The sequence below is a fragment of the Lactuca saligna genome, chromosome 7 (assembly GCF_052625555.1).
Source record: "Lactuca saligna cultivar CGN05327 chromosome 7, ASM5262555v1, whole genome shotgun sequence".
Taxonomy (NCBI): domain Eukaryota; kingdom Viridiplantae; phylum Streptophyta; class Magnoliopsida; order Asterales; family Asteraceae; genus Lactuca; species Lactuca saligna.
The window spans coordinates 24,744,460-24,761,643 of NC_136423.1; the positions used below are offsets into that span (position 1 = coordinate 24,744,460).

The 17,184-nt window shown below is 31.2% G+C and overlaps 1 protein-coding gene across 1 annotated transcript; it reads left to right on the forward strand.

Annotated features, from left to right (window-relative positions):
• The first annotated feature begins 7,887 nt into the window (after nucleotides 1-7,887).
• Nucleotides 7,888-16,978, forward strand: LOC145006748 (uncharacterized). Its single transcript, XM_078965803.1, has 22 exons — nucleotides 7,888-8,040; nucleotides 8,213-8,483; nucleotides 8,568-8,661; nucleotides 8,779-8,906; nucleotides 8,987-9,071; nucleotides 9,160-9,295; nucleotides 9,394-9,590; nucleotides 9,688-9,808; nucleotides 9,918-10,085; nucleotides 10,246-10,320; nucleotides 10,425-10,623; nucleotides 10,721-10,779; nucleotides 14,062-14,212; nucleotides 14,301-14,381; nucleotides 14,641-14,778; nucleotides 14,869-14,931; nucleotides 15,338-15,400; nucleotides 15,566-15,691; nucleotides 15,780-16,037; nucleotides 16,139-16,574; nucleotides 16,670-16,886; nucleotides 16,934-16,978. Exons 1-22 carry the CDS (start codon nucleotides 7,888-7,890, stop codon nucleotides 16,976-16,978), a joined length of 3,264 nt encoding a protein of 1,087 aa, XP_078821929.1.
• The last annotated feature ends 206 nt before the right edge of the window (nucleotides 16,979-17,184 follow it).

The following is a 17,184-nucleotide window of genomic DNA, read 5'->3' on the forward strand; positions in this document are numbered from 1 at the left end:
CAAGAGGAGTACGATACGCGTACATAAGGTACGCTGAGCATACTAGGGTGCGCCCTTGTACGCTGGGCATACTCATATTAGAAGGAAACCCTAATAACCCGGTTTGGGAGCTATATAAACATCCTTATGGTTCATTTTCTCTCATCACTATTAGCCTTCATGCTCCAGAAACATCCCAAACCCTAGTTCTTGTGTGAGAGTGTGAGTAAGTGGGTATTTTGAGCTCTTGGAGGTGAAGGCATTGCACCAAGAAATTGGAGAAGAAGATTGGCTTGTAAATATAAAGTTAGTTGTGTCCTAGAAGCTCAAGAAGGTAAAAAGCTTCAAACTTTATGTTTGTATATCATAGATCTAGCCATTCTAGCATTTTGGAACCATATCTTGTCCCAAAAGTTCCAAGATGATGTATGTTGTAGTTTGGACGAGATGATCTGTCCTTCAAGACTCTTGATGGGGTGTTGAGTGATAAAAATAAGGTCCCAATGGTCTAAGAGGTCCCATGCAAGTAGTATAAAGGTCTTAACGGATTAAGATCTTGGATTAAGAACTTTTTGGACGCCCAAAGTGATAAAGTTAGAGACTTTATGGGTCCCGGGCATATTTGGTCGATGGATCTGAAGTTTAGGCTTAAGTGCTTAAGCCAATAAGAACTTATGAGGATTTTTGTGAAACTCGCGTACACCCCGCGTAGGAAGCAGTACGCCCAGCATAATGTGTCAAGGGTCCCGCTTTCCAGTCAACTTGAATAGGAGTACACCCCACGTACTTCCTCTATCGGGCTTATGATATTTTGGGCTTCGAGTATTGGGCTGTTTAAGGGCTAGTTGGACTTGGGCCTTTGCTAGACTTTATGGATATGGTGTTTTGGGCCACGTCTTGGTAATGGATATTGGAATTAGGCCCAATTAGATAGTTGGGCCCAATTTGAAATTGGGCCAATGATTGGCCTTGTATACGAGGACTTGTGGATTGTGTATTTGGTATTGGGCCTTGGCCCAAATTAGAGGAAAAGCAAATTTGACTATAAATATAAGAGGGATTCTTGGTCAAGATTAATGTTCCCATTTATTGACTTCTCATTCGTTATTTTGGATAGTTTGAGAGTTTTGGAGAGACAGTGATTCAAGAATTTGATTCTTCAGTTCAGATCGAGATTTCAAGGTGAGTTATCCTCACTATATCAACAGGATCTAAGGCACCAAGGCCAACCCTTTTCTCATATTGTATACTGGTATTTGTTTGATATGCTTATTGATCCGTTAGATCTGCGACATGGTAATTAGGATGGTATTATGTTTAGTGACCTAGTTTAGGTCGGCATCCTGGTATATAGGATGATGCTATAGGCCAACATACCCAGGGCGGGCGGTCCAGTCATACTGCAGACTCAGAGAGTAGACCAGGTGGACTGAAGGCCCGGTGCGGGCGGACCAGTCACACTGTAGACTCAAGATGCATGGCTGTTATGTATTGGTTTATAGGATATGTTATGATTATGGTGATATCAGGTTGATATTTTGGGGGTAACTCATTAAGCCTTTGATCTTACATTTATCGATTATTGTTTCAGGTGCAGCGGATGACCGTGGGAAGGCGAAGGCGTGACCATACACTTCCTCGAATTATGTCTATGATTTTTAGGAACTCTGATAGGAAACTATTTTGAAAACAATTTGTAATAACTTAATGGTTTTTAATTGGTTAAAAAAGTTTTAATTTGGTGTGAATTTTATGGATGTTACAATCTTCTCCGACGATTTCAACAAAACTACATCAGGGTGTAATCCACACCCGTTTTTCCGGCGACAACGTGAGTTTTTCCATCGACGAATCGACCACTTTACCGAAAACATTTTTCACCAGTCAAGCCTCTATTTTTTGTAGTGGTCATATCATCTTCATCTTTTTCAAAACTCAAGAAACCCACATTGAAATATATTTTTTAAGTAATATATGCGTATGACACAACCATTAAATGCAATTAAGATAGTACATGGATTTTGATATATCGAGGAATTGCATTCAACTTCAATAGCTTACATGACCTTATGTTTGAAACTAACACAACATCATGCATGTATGGGCTTCAAGTTAACTCATTCGTATATTCTTGCCAAGTTTTTTGCACGATCAACACGATAATCGATTACATCAATTCCTTATTAGAAGTATCGATCGCTTCAATTTTTTTGAGAATGTGTGATCAGATTGATTTTGGAATCGGCTACAATCAACAAATTATTTGTTTTCTTTGCCAGTCAAACATTAAATGTGTGATTATAGATAATGAATTAATGCTACTAATTGTTTGTGAACCGATGTGAAATACACATGCAATAAAGACACGAATAGTTACTCAATCTTTAAAAGTAAAGACTTTTTTCACTCTAATAAAACTATCAAGGGTAGTCTATAACTCTTTATCCAAAAGTACAATGCCATCATCTCAATCATGAAGTTTCCAAGCTCTAATCCTTTGCTTTTATGTGAAGTCTTGACAATTGTAAACCAAGCTCAGATGATTTATGTTGGATAACCATTTACAGAAATACCAAGGTGCAACAATAAGAATCGAACACAAAGTAAATGAAGTTGACCAAAAAAATATATAAATATATAAAACATAAATCACAAAAGTCTAAATTAACATATCAAAACTTTAAGATAAGGCCAAAAAAAGGCAACAAACATGCAAGGTACCCTACGAATCAGCTAAAAAACCATGGAACTATGAACTTCAAGAATAAACAACCGAAAACACCAGAAATTAGCTCACTAGAGGATTAAATCTTTCAAATGTAGCCAACAAAGGCAATGTACTTTCAATATGAACCAAAATTAGCATTATACATTCAATACATCACTTATATAAGCTTGAATTTTTAGGAACAAAACCAACCAAAGCTCCAACATTTTGGAAAAAAGCACTAGCAATAAGTTGAAACAAACATTAGCATTGAACTTTTAAGAGCAAAATAGAATTATCCATCTACTTTCAAGAATAAGCCAACACCAAAACCAAAATTCCAAATCGATCACCCCAAAAATCCAAATCGATTTACCACAAAAATCCAATCAATTTACACCTACAAAGAAGAATCTCATATCTTAGATAAGATGGTGGACGACGAACTGGTATCACAACCCGAACGAAAGGAGTGTGTATGTCGGGTGTGTTAGAAGAATTTAACCAGATGAGAAGGAGTTGATCTCCAGTTCTCCATCATTCTCTAGTTCTCTATCTACGTGATTAGGTTAGACAATTGAGGGCTACTACAAGAAACGGGACCTATAGGGACGATAATTGTCGTCTCTATGGGTTCCAAAAGTCGTCCCTATAGGTGTATGGGTCGAAATATCGTCCCTATAGCCCTCGTCTCCATAGCCCCATCGCAATAGATCTGCATTATCGTCACTAATAAACGCGTCGAAATTGGTAGCCTTTGGTGATATGTCGTCCTATACTAACCGGTCGCAATAAGATTCTGGTCTCCTTTGATAAATCTATAGAGACGACAAGTCGTCTCTATAGATTACTTTATTAAAGAAACTTGTCGTCTCCACAAGTACAACTATAAAGACGACAGGTCGTCCCTATAGATTAATCTATAATCGCAACTTGTTGCCCCTACAGGTACATCTATGGAGAACTTGGAGCCTCCATACATATACGTATGCAGACAACATGTCGTCTCCATAGATGTAGCGATAGACATAATAAGTCGTCTCCGTAGATGGATACGTAGTGGGCAGGCATCACCCTATAGCAGCGGCATTACGTCATTATAATATTTATTATATTCATTAGTTTTATGTAAGTAATTTTTTACCTATAAATCAGTTTATGAGCTAAGTCTGGAGGATTCTTGCTTATGTGACACAGGGTAAAATGCGGGTTTGACTTTGCAATACGAACACCATGTACACCTGCTAGTAATTAACTTGGAACAAAGACCAAAAACAATGAAAATCAATATATTTTTCAGAATGCAATGCTACAACAAAGAGAAATGAAACTAAGATGCTGCTATAAACAAACAAATGACAGTATATTCTTATTTCTTGCAAAATCCAAAAAAAGACTTTTTAATCTTCCTTACACCTGTTGGTTATGAGTTTACTTTAGACACTACTGATGGCTCATAATTTTCCATAAAACAATTTCTTGAATTGATACCACATGGAAAATATTAGTCAATGGTATGTCCAAAAATCATGTTTTGATGGTATTTTGTGTGTGTTTCTACAAGAGAAGGCTCAAAATCTTCCTTCACATTATCATCAAGTTTGGAGTCGGAATCTTTCATGTCCATTAACAAGAATCTAAATTCACCAGTCAAAGATGACGCATCAAAGGCAAAAGTAACCAAAGTCTATGACCCTAAGGTGTTGCTAAAAAAGATTTCAACTCTTGAAAAAGAAAAGTCAAGTTTAAAGAAAAACATTTAGAATTTGATAGACGAAAATTCCCTTCTTGAAGTTGAGAAATCTAATCTGGCTGAGCTGAAATCGTATGATTAGTGAGTCTAGCAAAGCTAATAAAGGAGATGTCTAGCAAAGGTTTTGGCAAAGTTTTTAACTCGGTAGAGAAGCAAGCTTGTACTATAGGAATGAAAGATGAACAAATCATAGAACTGAATACCTTGAATACTGAAATCGAAATGCTGAAAACCAAACTTGGGGAAAAGTGAGTTCAAAGAGGATTCGACAAACATGTAGTTGGATTAAACACAAAGTATATGGATTAGTTGTAAATAGAGTCAAACACAAAGTATATTGAGAATTTGAGATTGACTTAGTCTCATTATTCCAGTCTTGAGTTTCTCCTAGTCTTCTTCTTTGTTTCCTTTTGTAATCACATACACAAAGTAATAAGAGAAGCCAATCCATGCCAATTTGATGTCCAATTTCTTGTTCAAATTCTTTCCACAAACAAGTTTACATGCACATTCTCCATAACAAGTTGGTATCTTTATCATAGCTATGAGGTGGAACTAAGCTGAATTACTCATGGATTGTTTTTTGTTTTTCTTAATGAACTTATTGGATTAAACACAAAATTTGGACATTAACATATATGTTCCTTTTTAACTTGACGGTTTAAGCCAAAATTGGTTCCTATTTGCCAATTCGGTCTTTTTTTCCCTTCAACTTGAGTGGATCCTGATCGTAGAAAACATAAATGTTCCTTTTTAACTTGGTGGTTTCAACTGAAAGCGGATTATTAGAGCGATATTGATTATGTTGAAAGCAAAATACCTTTTAATCGCAGAAGCTATGCCGGGGAACGAGAAATGGTAATGGAGATTTGCATATCGAGAAAATCGCTTCCTGAGTGACCAACTGTGAAACCATAGAAAATCACAAGTTAGGGAAGAAGAAGAAGAAACAAAAAACATAGAAAATTGGAGATGCGGATAAGCTTGATCGAACCTGTAATGAAAAAAATAGAGATTGCTTGAGATCTAAAAGCCAATGAGAAACGGAAATTTGCTTGAGTTCTAAAGGATTAGGTTAAACACCGGTGGTGAAGGTGGGTGGGGGAGACGGTGCTTGAGACTTGAACGAGAAATGGAGATTTGCTAATCAGAGAAGATCGAAGACCGGAGAGCATCTCAGATCATAACCTTATGGGGACAAACTATCATCCCTATAACCTCAAACAAACGACGTCATTTACTATTTGCCAACTAAATAGATTAAAAATATATATTTTTTGAGCATAGAAATCTATGGGGACAACAAGTTCGTCCCTATATTTATCACTAAAACAATTTATTTTTGTTAACAGATTAAAAAATGGGAGTTTTATTTTTTATATTTATTAGAGTGATAGGTCGTCTCTACAGGTCTTTTAAGAACACGCCAAACCCATTTCTCCTCCTACTTAACATGTTGAGATGAGTAGTTGTCGTAGTAACTACAAAAGTAAACAAAAATTGGTCAGCTCTATGGCGACGACCGGTCATCCCTATAGGTGGTCTATAGTGACGAAATATGTCGTCTCTATAGATCTCATTCCTATAGGTGCTTATTCTTGTAGTGTTATATATTGGTCGATCTATCCAATGTATCATTGAATTTTAATATTGAATAGGCGATTTATTCTAGTCTTTTTTGATAAATTAATATGATTATAAAAAATTAAAAACTGACTAAAAATGTTTAAAAAAAAAATTTGGGCAAATCTGATATTTTAGAACATTGAAACGGATAAATATGGTATTTTGATTGAAATAGGATATTTTGAAGCTCAATAAATAAAGATATATACTAAATTCTCCCTTTATCATCTCCCTATCTAATAAACAAAACCAACTGGACACGTGTCATTACAATCATCCATTTTTCGCCCTATGTTAAATTACTCTATTACCCCTTCAGCATCCTTTCACGTATCATCATTAGGTAATAGATAAAATAGGTAATTAGGTATGGAATTGAATTATATTATATTATATTATATATGGAATATATGGAATATGGAATTTCACGTAGCATTACAAATTGAATATGGATGGAAATAATGATATTGTATAGAAATCTTTGGAATATTGAATCTGCTGTATACATTAAATCAATTCCGTTACATGCCCGATTAAGAGCATCTAAAAATGGTATGCATATCAATCAATTATTATTATTATGCGCATAACATACTATATCAATCATATTCCGCTTCAATTACATTATTCAATCCCTACGACCGTCTCTGCATCTCAATTCTGCTTCTTAATTTCGAATCTTCAATCAGCAACTTCAATCCTTCGGTGAGTTTCTCATGATTAACTATCATTGCTTCTCAATGTTTGTGTTAATCGTATAATTGAAATTTTTTTTCTTCTTCTGCGACTTCAATTTTGCTTCTCATTGAATTTGTTAATCAAGGTTTGTATTTATCTTTGATTCAGAAGTTGTTTATTAATCATTTTCGTCTGATTTATCAAACCGTTTATATAATAAACAAAAAAGTATCAATTTCTTTTTGAAGTTCCTGTTACACTATATCACATTTTTAGTAATTTATTCTCAAAGAACAATGCTATAATCTGTAATTTATCATCTTTTAGTTTAATTTTCTGGGCAAGGATGTATTCATTTTAAAATGGTATATTGGTGCATGCATTCTTGGGAATGTGCTTTGATATTATTTGAGGTATTCTATTAAAAAAGATTCTAATCAAGCTGTCAAATGAGATTTCTCATAATGTTGAACACGCAACAGAATAAACAATGCATCAGATGTCAATTTTTCCCTTTGTCAATTCTTTTGATGAGCTCTAAAATTTCAATCATTTAAATTCCATAAATTAAGACTACAATTTCATCATTTTATGACCCCCATTTGCGAAGTTGAGTATTTATTTCCAAAAATGCGAAACTCCAGGGACAATATTTGAAAATTTCTGTTTTCTTCCCCAATTCGCATTCTACTGTGAAATACTTCGCATCTTCATTCTTACACCCTTCGCATCCCTTCGCATTAATCACCTTCGCATTCTACTATCAGTTCTTTTGTATCTCTTTACAAATTCTGCAATTTCATCATTTTATGACCCCCATTTGCGAAGTTGAGTATTTATTTCCGAAAATGCGAAACTCCAGGGATAATATTTGAAAATTTCTGTTTTCTTCCCCAATTCGCATTCTACTGTGAAATACTTCGCATCTCCATTCTTACACCCTTCGCATCCCTTCGCATTAATCACCTTCACATTTTAACCTAATTAATCAAATGCGAACCACAAAATTTTCATTCCAGATGCGAACACAGTTTAGTTCTTGAACTCTAAACTTGCGAAATCAAAACTTTCTGTTTATAGCATTTAACTTTTATTTTCTGTCAAATTTAGCATCTTACTTGTGTACTTTTCTGTTATAGTGACAATGGCAGAAACAAAGATCACTTTCATTAGAGACTTGGACAATATGAATGATGATTACACAGTAAAAGTGTCTATTATCCGGCTGTGGAAATCGCTTTCAGATGGCAACCCCACTATTGTCAGATCAATTGAGATGATACTCATGGATGAAATGGTAAAATCTACTATTTTCATAGCATTATTCAAAAACATTTTTTTTATTTGATCATTCCAATAATATTATTCAAACTCAATCATTGAAGATGTTATCTTCAATGTTGACCAATTTATATTTATTAAAAATTCCGTTTTTAACATTATATAATATTCTTACCGTATGTGAATAGTCTACAAAAATCCGAGCAAGTGTGTATCCAAGAGATTTTCAAAGGTTTGAGTCCAGATTGAAAGAAGATCAAGCTGTTTACATCCGGTCCCCCACTATCGCTCCTAACAAATACACTTTTAAAATAAGTGATGTAACCTCCAAGTTAAATTTCCATAGAAGAACAACTGTTAACGAGTGTCTACACTTTCAATCCAAAACAAAATATGGATTTTCTTTTGTTTCTTTTGAAACAATTATCTCTGCAACAGCTACATCTAATGAATCAATTGGTAATTTCCCTCCTTATTGATTGTATATTATATTTAATTCTTTAAATTCACATCATTTTGACATTATGTATTATCATTTTGTAGATATTATTGGTGAAGTTGTTTCATTAGGAAAGCTTGATTCCCGTGATGTCAGCAAATCTCTACATAGGCTGCCTTTACAAATAAGAAACTTAGAGTAACCAAAACTTTTTTTATATTATATCTTATATCTTATATCTTATATTCATTACCTTACAACTTGCATGTACAATTTTAGTATTATATATTCATTTAACCATTATTATTTTTGCAGAGGTTTGCAGGTTAATGTTACGTTGTTTGGAGATATTGCATACCAGTTAATTTCTTATCTTGAATCTCATAAAGAAGTTGGTCGTGTGATTGTCCTTTTGCAATTTGCAAGAATTAATGTCTATAACGGTAAATTTTTTATACCAATCAACCTTATTTTAGTCTTTTATATTACTCATTCTATTTACTATTTTATTTTGTTTCATCAGCAACACCTTCTGTGAACAGTTATTTTGAACACACACGGATGTTCATAAATGCTAATCTTCCCGAAATTGTTACATTCACAGATAGGTAACTGTACCTTTTAATAATTCATCGTTTTGTTGTTTCTGTTCAATAATTTTATAATTTTATTTTCAAACTCCTAAATTAAAAACAGCTTGGTTGGATTAAGAGGACTTCAAAACCCTTCTGCTTCTTTGACTGTTGAAAGCTCTAAATCATATTCGGAATTTGATGACTTTTTGAATAACTACAAAGTTAAAAATGTTGTCGATTTGATAGAACCACAAGATGTATGTGAATATTTTATCTGTATTGATGTCATATTGTTTTCTATTTAACAGATAATAAAATTATAATGTTTTTTATGATCGTTTTGATTTTATTTTAGGTCGGCCAATATATCATTGTCGGGACCATTTATGGTATTCGACAAGATATTGATTGGTATTATGATGCGTGTACAAACTGTGGAAAGAAAGTTCAAACAGAAGATTTGTTCAGTGGTGCAGATAGTGGTGATGCAAGTGTCGTTTTAAAATGCAATGGTGATAATTGTAAAAATAAGACGATCTCTTCTGTTCCAAGGTTTTTTTACATTTAAGAAAATATCAACAGAACAACTTAACTACATTATTAACCATTAAACATATTTAATGTTTATTTATCTGGGAATTTTTTATAGGTATAAAATACCTATTCGTGTGCAAGATGATTCTGGAACAATCACTCTAACTCTCTTCGATAGAGATGCTTATAGAATCGTCAAAAAACGCGCACGTGATCTTATAGATAAAATCAAACAGGTATAACGTAATTTTAATTTTTGTTTTCTTAATTGTTGTTATTTGTTGTATTTTCTTTAGTTTAATGTGCTTTTAAACATAAATATATTATATAACACATTTATTCCAGGCTGGGGATAATCCAAGATTATATCCTTACGACCTCAAATGTTTGGAGCATAAAAAGATGGCTTTTAAGATAGATGTTAACAGTTTTAATGTATCCAATAACTACAATCGGTTTGGGATACTTGGCTATACGGTTGATAGTAACGTTATCGATGCTTTGGAAAAAAAAGTTAGCTGTCGAGGTATTTATATATTATTTTTATTTGTTTTTTTAAAATTACTTTTTATAATGCATATTTTTTTAATGATCTTCACTAATAAATTGTAAATCTATATTGATTTACACCTATGTCCCACAAATTATATAAATATTTAAATTTCTGATTCAGGCAGGTAGTCCTGCAAATGCTGATGATACAGAAATCGCATCTCATGAAGTATCTCAAGAAACAAAGTCCTTAAAGGTTATATTATAAATTATCATTATTTAATTTTATATAATCTATTAAAAAGATTACTTTTTCTTAATATTTTATTACTAAACCTATTTACAACATTTTGTTTTAAGGATGCGATATCGCAAACAGGTGATAATTTGACCCCAACATTGCCCGACAAATTTGAAGCTACAAGTTCGTTCAAGTATAATTCCCCAACAACAGTAAAAAAACGAAATGTTGGAGATACCATTGATGTTGATGATTATGATAATGTGACTTCATCCACCAAGGTCCCTCGATTGAATTCTAAAGTTGATGGCAACACAGGTCTATTAATACCAAAGCTTGAAAAGTAATTTGAGATTGTCCTTTTTTAATCAACAATGTTCTTGAATTTGGATTTTTTTTGGATTCTCTTTCACAGTATTGCTCTTTGTGGTGTCTACTGTTCAAACATTGATACTTCTTGCTTTATTTTCGCTGGTATTCTATATTTTAATACGATTATCATTTTATGGTTATCATTGTAATTAGACTAATCTTCTTTTAATAAATGTGTGGCATATATGTTTGTGAATTTATGTGTAAAATAAGCAAATAAATATGTTTCTAAAGAGTCTTATCAGAAATATACTAAATATTTAACGATGGTGGTCTTGATAAGTATTAGTTCGTTTCAAGCATATACAAATAAGTATATTACATACAACTAAATTACATTACATGTATTTACAATCATATATACTAATAAGGCATATTTTTTGGTTCTGGGCAAGGATGTATTCATTTTAACCTCATAAATAATTTTTCTGATGAAATTAAAGTGATAACATAAATAAAGTACATACCTCTGGAATAATTTATGGGCAACATTTGGGGTTTCCATCAAATACACAACCAACTAAATGCCCACCAGTAACAACCAACATAACTCTAAAACATGTGTTGTTTCTAGGTTCATCTATCACATTCAGATTTTTTTACCAATATATTTGCAATAAAAATAAAAAAAATTACATTCAATAACATTCTACTTTTCAATTTCGTGTTATAAGATATCAGTATATTTGCTTTATAAAAAAGATGTCTCAAATTTGAATACATTCAATAAATTCCTGTTCAAAATAATGATCATTTTTTAAACAATAAAATGGTATATTGGTGCATGCATTCTTGGGAATGTGCTTTGATATTATTTGAGGTATTCTATTAAAAAAGATTCTAATCAAGCTGTCAAATGAGATTTCTCATAATATTGAACACGCAACAGAATAAACAATGCATCAGATGTCAATTTTGCCCTTTGTCAATTCTTTTGATGAGCTCTAAAATTGCAATTGGCTTGTAATATGAATTGAATTCGTATGTTGCTCTTTTGGTATTTGGTATGTTATTATAACTGGCAAATACTTTATTTTTATATTTGATCATATTATACGGCTTTTTAATCGTAAAGGCCAAATTTATCTTTGTTGTTCTATATTCAATTTCGATTTTCTACATTTTTTGGCTATGTTTGTATACTCAATTTGTTGTTATACATTTGTAAAATTCCGTATTTACCCTTGGTATCAAGATCAAGATCAATTTTCGTTATTTTAGTTTTCAGTTATTTACCTGTTATAACATGCTTCTTTCAAACAAGTAGTTATGGCAGCAAGCATTAACGACAGTAAACTTTACTTACAATTCCATTAATACCCTTTGTCTACCGTAATATAGAATTTTAGTTTTCAATTATTTACCTGTTATAACATGCTTCTTTCAAACAAGTAATTATAACAAAACAGTTAGCATTTCATTTTCTGTCAAATTTCTATAAAATAGCTATATAAATTTTGAATCACACTTTGCACTTTCTGTTTTATGGCTGTTTATAGCATTTAACTTTTGTTTTCTCTCAAATTTAGCATCTTACTTGGTTCCTATTTTTCTGATTTTCCTGTTTAGGTTATGTTTTATCATTCTTTAAATCCATTACTATTGCAAAATTTTACATCCATATTTTTTTAATATACAATTAACAATTTCAGAATTTTGACTTATTTTCCTAACATTTTTACCTATTTTTACTAAATTTTACAAATCCAACTTAACTGCCTCTTTCTAATAAGGATACATTTGGTATATTACTAAATTGAACTTTTCTTTCAAACAAAGGAATCATATACAGATCAAATTTTATAAAATTTTTCCTATGCCTTAACGTTGTCCTTTGGAAGCATAAATAAATATAAATATAAATTAATAAATAAAACGATTGTTTGAATTTTTTACTACTGTCCTACCAAAAATTCACGTTCCTATCAATGTTAAATCTCATTTTTACCCCTGATTGGTTTCACGTACTATTACAATCTTTGATTTGATTTGATTAATAATCGAAATATCCATATTTTGTAATTTGAAATTTGAATATGGAATAACTGCTGTATACATTAAATAAATTCTGTCACATGCCCGATTAAGAGCATCTATAAATGGTATGCATATCAATCAATTATTATGCGCATAACATACTATATCAATCATATTCCGCTTCAATTACATAATTCAATCCCTACGACCGTCTCTGCATCTCAATTCCGCTTCTTAATTTCGAATCTTGAATCAGCAACTTCAATCCTTCGGTGAGTTTCTCATGATTAAGTAGCATTGCTTCTCAATGTTTGTGTTAATCGTATAATTGAAAATTCTTTTCTTCTTCTGCGACTTCAATTTTGCTTCTCATTGAATTTGTTACTCAAACTTTCTATTTATCTTTGATTCAGAAGTTGTTTATTAATTATTTTCTATCTTAAATTCTTTATTCGATCCACTAAATTGATCATCAATGTGTATGTGTATGTGTAAAAATAACCTTGTCTTACGTATGTCTGTGTTAATCATCACAGACATTGATCACATGTACTGTTTGAATGGATTGCTATTATCTTTGTACTTCAAATTTCGATTTTCTGTATTCTTTAACTATGAAGAAGAGCAAATTGGACTAATATACCCCTACCACGGCCTGCAATTTTTTTAATTGTTATGCCCATAAGCGAAAGGAATAACAATGCCCATATATGATACTGTGTGTCAAACACATACTATAATTTTAGAAAATATATTGAATAAAATAATACTCGAGCTAAGAAAGATACAACCTGATATAAGTTCTCAATTCAGGTTGCAAATTATGAGAGCAGATAAGTTTTGAATTTTTAAAACAAAGTGATCTGACAAGAAAAAAATTAAACCCAAACAAATATATACAGTAATAAGTTTTGACATCTAAGGAGATTTTTATATTTATAACCAATCAAACAATTCAATAACATCTATTATGTGAATTCTGATGTTGGAAAGGATTAAAACAATCATAATTTTATGTTCAAAACCAATGTTATTATGAACTCTTCTAGCAACCAACTATTATGAAGAACAATGAAACACTAGCACCAATTTAAAAATCAACTATTATGGTATCTGCAACAAAATTCGGAAACATTACATATAAAGCCATTGTACTTTAGTATTTCATGTCATACGTAAGTTCAATCGACAACATTTTTTTTTTAACTAGGTTACAACCTGTGGAAACCACGGGTAAAAGATTTATAAAAAATTATTAAACTAATAATATATAAGTTTTATTTATACAAAAACAAAAAGTTATAATAAAATATGTTTAAATAAATTAATGATGTGAATAATTACTAAAAAAATAATTGCATAACCACAAACCAAAAAAAATCAAATTCATATTTTCTTCCATTTCAGATAGCAACTACTAACATGGACTCCTTCAAGACTAATAAGAAGATAAAATTAAATAATTTCTATCTGGATAATACAAAACAATTGCATTCGTACACTACATCAGTCAGTCAAATTCCAACTTCTACAAATGTTACTAACCCTGGTGATAACGGTACGTTCATTATATATTTTACAACTTTCTTTATCAATTTTTTAATCTGAATTATAACTATTTCATGTGTGTATATTTGATTATGCAGCTTCAAATAGGAATATCTATCATGTTCAGGCTACAGAGAAAAGAAGAATAAGAAAATTATACTTGGACAATAAAAAAAAAGGTTTTACCGAATGAATCCATACAACTACATCAACATCACATCTTTTTAAAATAAATGAAAATGATAATTTACTTAATTCGTTATACACTTTTCTTCTTTATTCTGTATTTAAATTTAAATTTAAATATCTAAATTCAATTTTCTCACATGCTCATTTTTTGTATTATGTCTTTTTGTATATTAATATTCATAGAATATTTTCGGGAGTTACATTATTATTTCAAATCTATCCATTTGTTATCACAATTTTTTTTTGCAGCCAAATTCAAAGGATTTGTGCATCCAAATAAAAACCTATCCGCATCTACATCAAGTGTCAATGTTTCAAAAAAATCATATTTCCAAACTTCTCCTTCAAGTTTAAATGTTAGAACTCCGTTATCTAACATTTCAAATGGTAACTCATTGATACTACCATTTTATTTTATAATATATATTTTTATTGTATCACATTTAATAATGTATACCTTCAATCTTCTTTTACCAGTCATGGATATTTCCGATAACAGTTTTCAATCACGGTTACCAAACATCAGATTGAATTCAAACGGTAACATACTTGATTGCTTATACACTTTTTTTTTCTCTCTTTTAAATCTGTAAAATAAAAATTCTATCATCCATAGTTTTTTATATTATCTATTTATCATTATTAGTATTCATATACTATTTAAAAACTTACAACATTATTTAATATTTAACCATTTCTAATAAGATATTATTTCCAATCAAATTAAAAGGAGTTGTCGATCGAAATAAAAGTGTATCCACATCTACATCAACCGCAAATAGGTCAAAACAAACAATGTTACGTACTCCTCCTTCACATTTAAATGTTAGCAGTCCGTTATCTAACATTTCCAACGGTAACTCATTTATTTTTCCATATTTTTTTTATAATATATGTTCTTATTGTATCATATTTGATAATCTACATTTCAATCTTCTTTTCTCAGTCATCGATATTCCCAATAACAGTTTTCAGACACCATTACCAAACATGAAATTGGATTCAAACGGTAACGTACTTCATTGCTTTTAAACTTTTTAAGTTTTTTTAAATATATGTAATAAAATTTATTACATCATCGTCTCTTTATCAATATTCATATTCATATAATATTAAAATAATTATTAAACAATTTTACATTTCTGATAACCATTTTTTTTATATGAATCCAAAGGAGTTGTACATCGAAATAAAAGCACATACCGATCAAAAACAAGTTCAAGTACATCAAAACAAGCAATGTTACAACCTCCTCCATCAAATTTAAATGTTAGAACTCCGTTATCTAACATTTCCAACGGTAACTCATTTATTTTACCATTTTAATTTGTAACATATATTATTATTGTATCATATTTAACAATGTATACTTTCAATTTTTTCCGCAGCCATGGATATTTCCAATAATAGTTGTCAATCGCCGTTAACAAATATTAGACAATTCTCTGTATTTTCAAATGGCAACACATCCAACAAATCATCTACAATAACATCAAAATCGTCTTCAGTCCTGTTATCTAATCCAAATAATAAAGCAAAGAAAAAAAGGACAAATTTAACTCCTATTCCAATATTTGGTTTGAGATCCGATCAAGACAAAATCGATGGTCAAAATAAGCAAAACATATACAACGGTATATCAAAAGGTAATTTTGATACGAATATAATATTTATATTTGTTCATTCAATATTTTTCACTTATATAAACTTACAAATTTAACATCTTTATGTCAACCTTAATTGACAGATTATTTAGATCATGGTGATCAGATTGTTGTATGCCAAACATGTTTTGCAAAATTATGGAAAGATGAATCTATCAAATGTAAAAAAAATGAGAATCAAAATTATTCTTTATGTTGTGCTTATGGCAAAGTTGAACTACCAACTTTAAAGAATGCACCTTCAAGTTATGCCCATCTTTTTACATCGGGAGATTCTAAAAGCAAACACTTCATGAAGAACATTCGTTCTTACAATTCTATGTTTTCTTTTACGTTAATGGGTGGAAAGATTGATTCCTCAATCAATAGAGGAAATGCTCCATACATTTTTAGACTTAGCGGTCAAAATTATCATAGTATCGGAAGCCTTTTACCGGAACATGGGTTAAAACCAAAATTCTCTCAGTTGTACATATACGATACTGATAATGAGATCGCGAATAGACGGACATGTTTTGGGTACACTTTTCACAATTATCACATTAATAGATATCTTATTCATCAACATTATATTATTGATTTATCTTATGTTTATATGTTCATGTTACTTGCAGTGGAGATAATCAACGATCTACGTCAAATTCTTCTGTTCTTGATAATGATATTATACAAGATTTGAAGTTGATGTTGGATTCAAATAATGTTTTGGTTCAGTCTTATAGAATGGTTAGGGATTGTTTTCATCAAAACCCTCATGTTGATATCAAGTTGAGACTTATTGGAAGAAGGGACCAAGATGGAAGGATATACAACCTACCATCTGCTTCTGAGGTTGCCGCTTTAATTGTTGGAGATATTGGTGATTCAATTGATAATAGAGATATTGTTGTTCAAACGTCATCAGGTTCTCTACGGCGTATTAGTGAATTACATCCATCATACCTTCCTCTTCAGTATCCACTATTGTTTCCATATGGTGATGATGGTTACAGGGTTGACATACCACATCGAGGTATTACACCAACAAGCAACAGCAAGAGGCCCAACTGTACAATGAGAGAGTTTTTTTCTTATAGAATACAAGACAGGGATCAATATTTTTCACTAATTCTTAATTCAAAAAGGTTGT

What these genes read in the sequence shown, in the direction of transcription:
- LOC145006748 (XM_078965803.1), top strand. Translation starts at nt 7,888, where the DNA reads ATGGCAGAAACAAAGATCACTTTCATTAGAGACTTGGACAATATGAAT. An exon ending in CATCAGATTGAATTCAAACG is followed by an intron (nt 14,932 to 15,337) that starts GTAACATACTTG and finishes TTCTTTTCTCAG; the next exon opens with TCATCGATATTCCCAATAAC. An exon ending in AATAGACGGACATGTTTTGG is followed by an intron (nt 16,575 to 16,669) that starts GTACACTTTTCA and finishes TGTTACTTGCAG; the next exon opens with TGGAGATAATCAACGATCTA.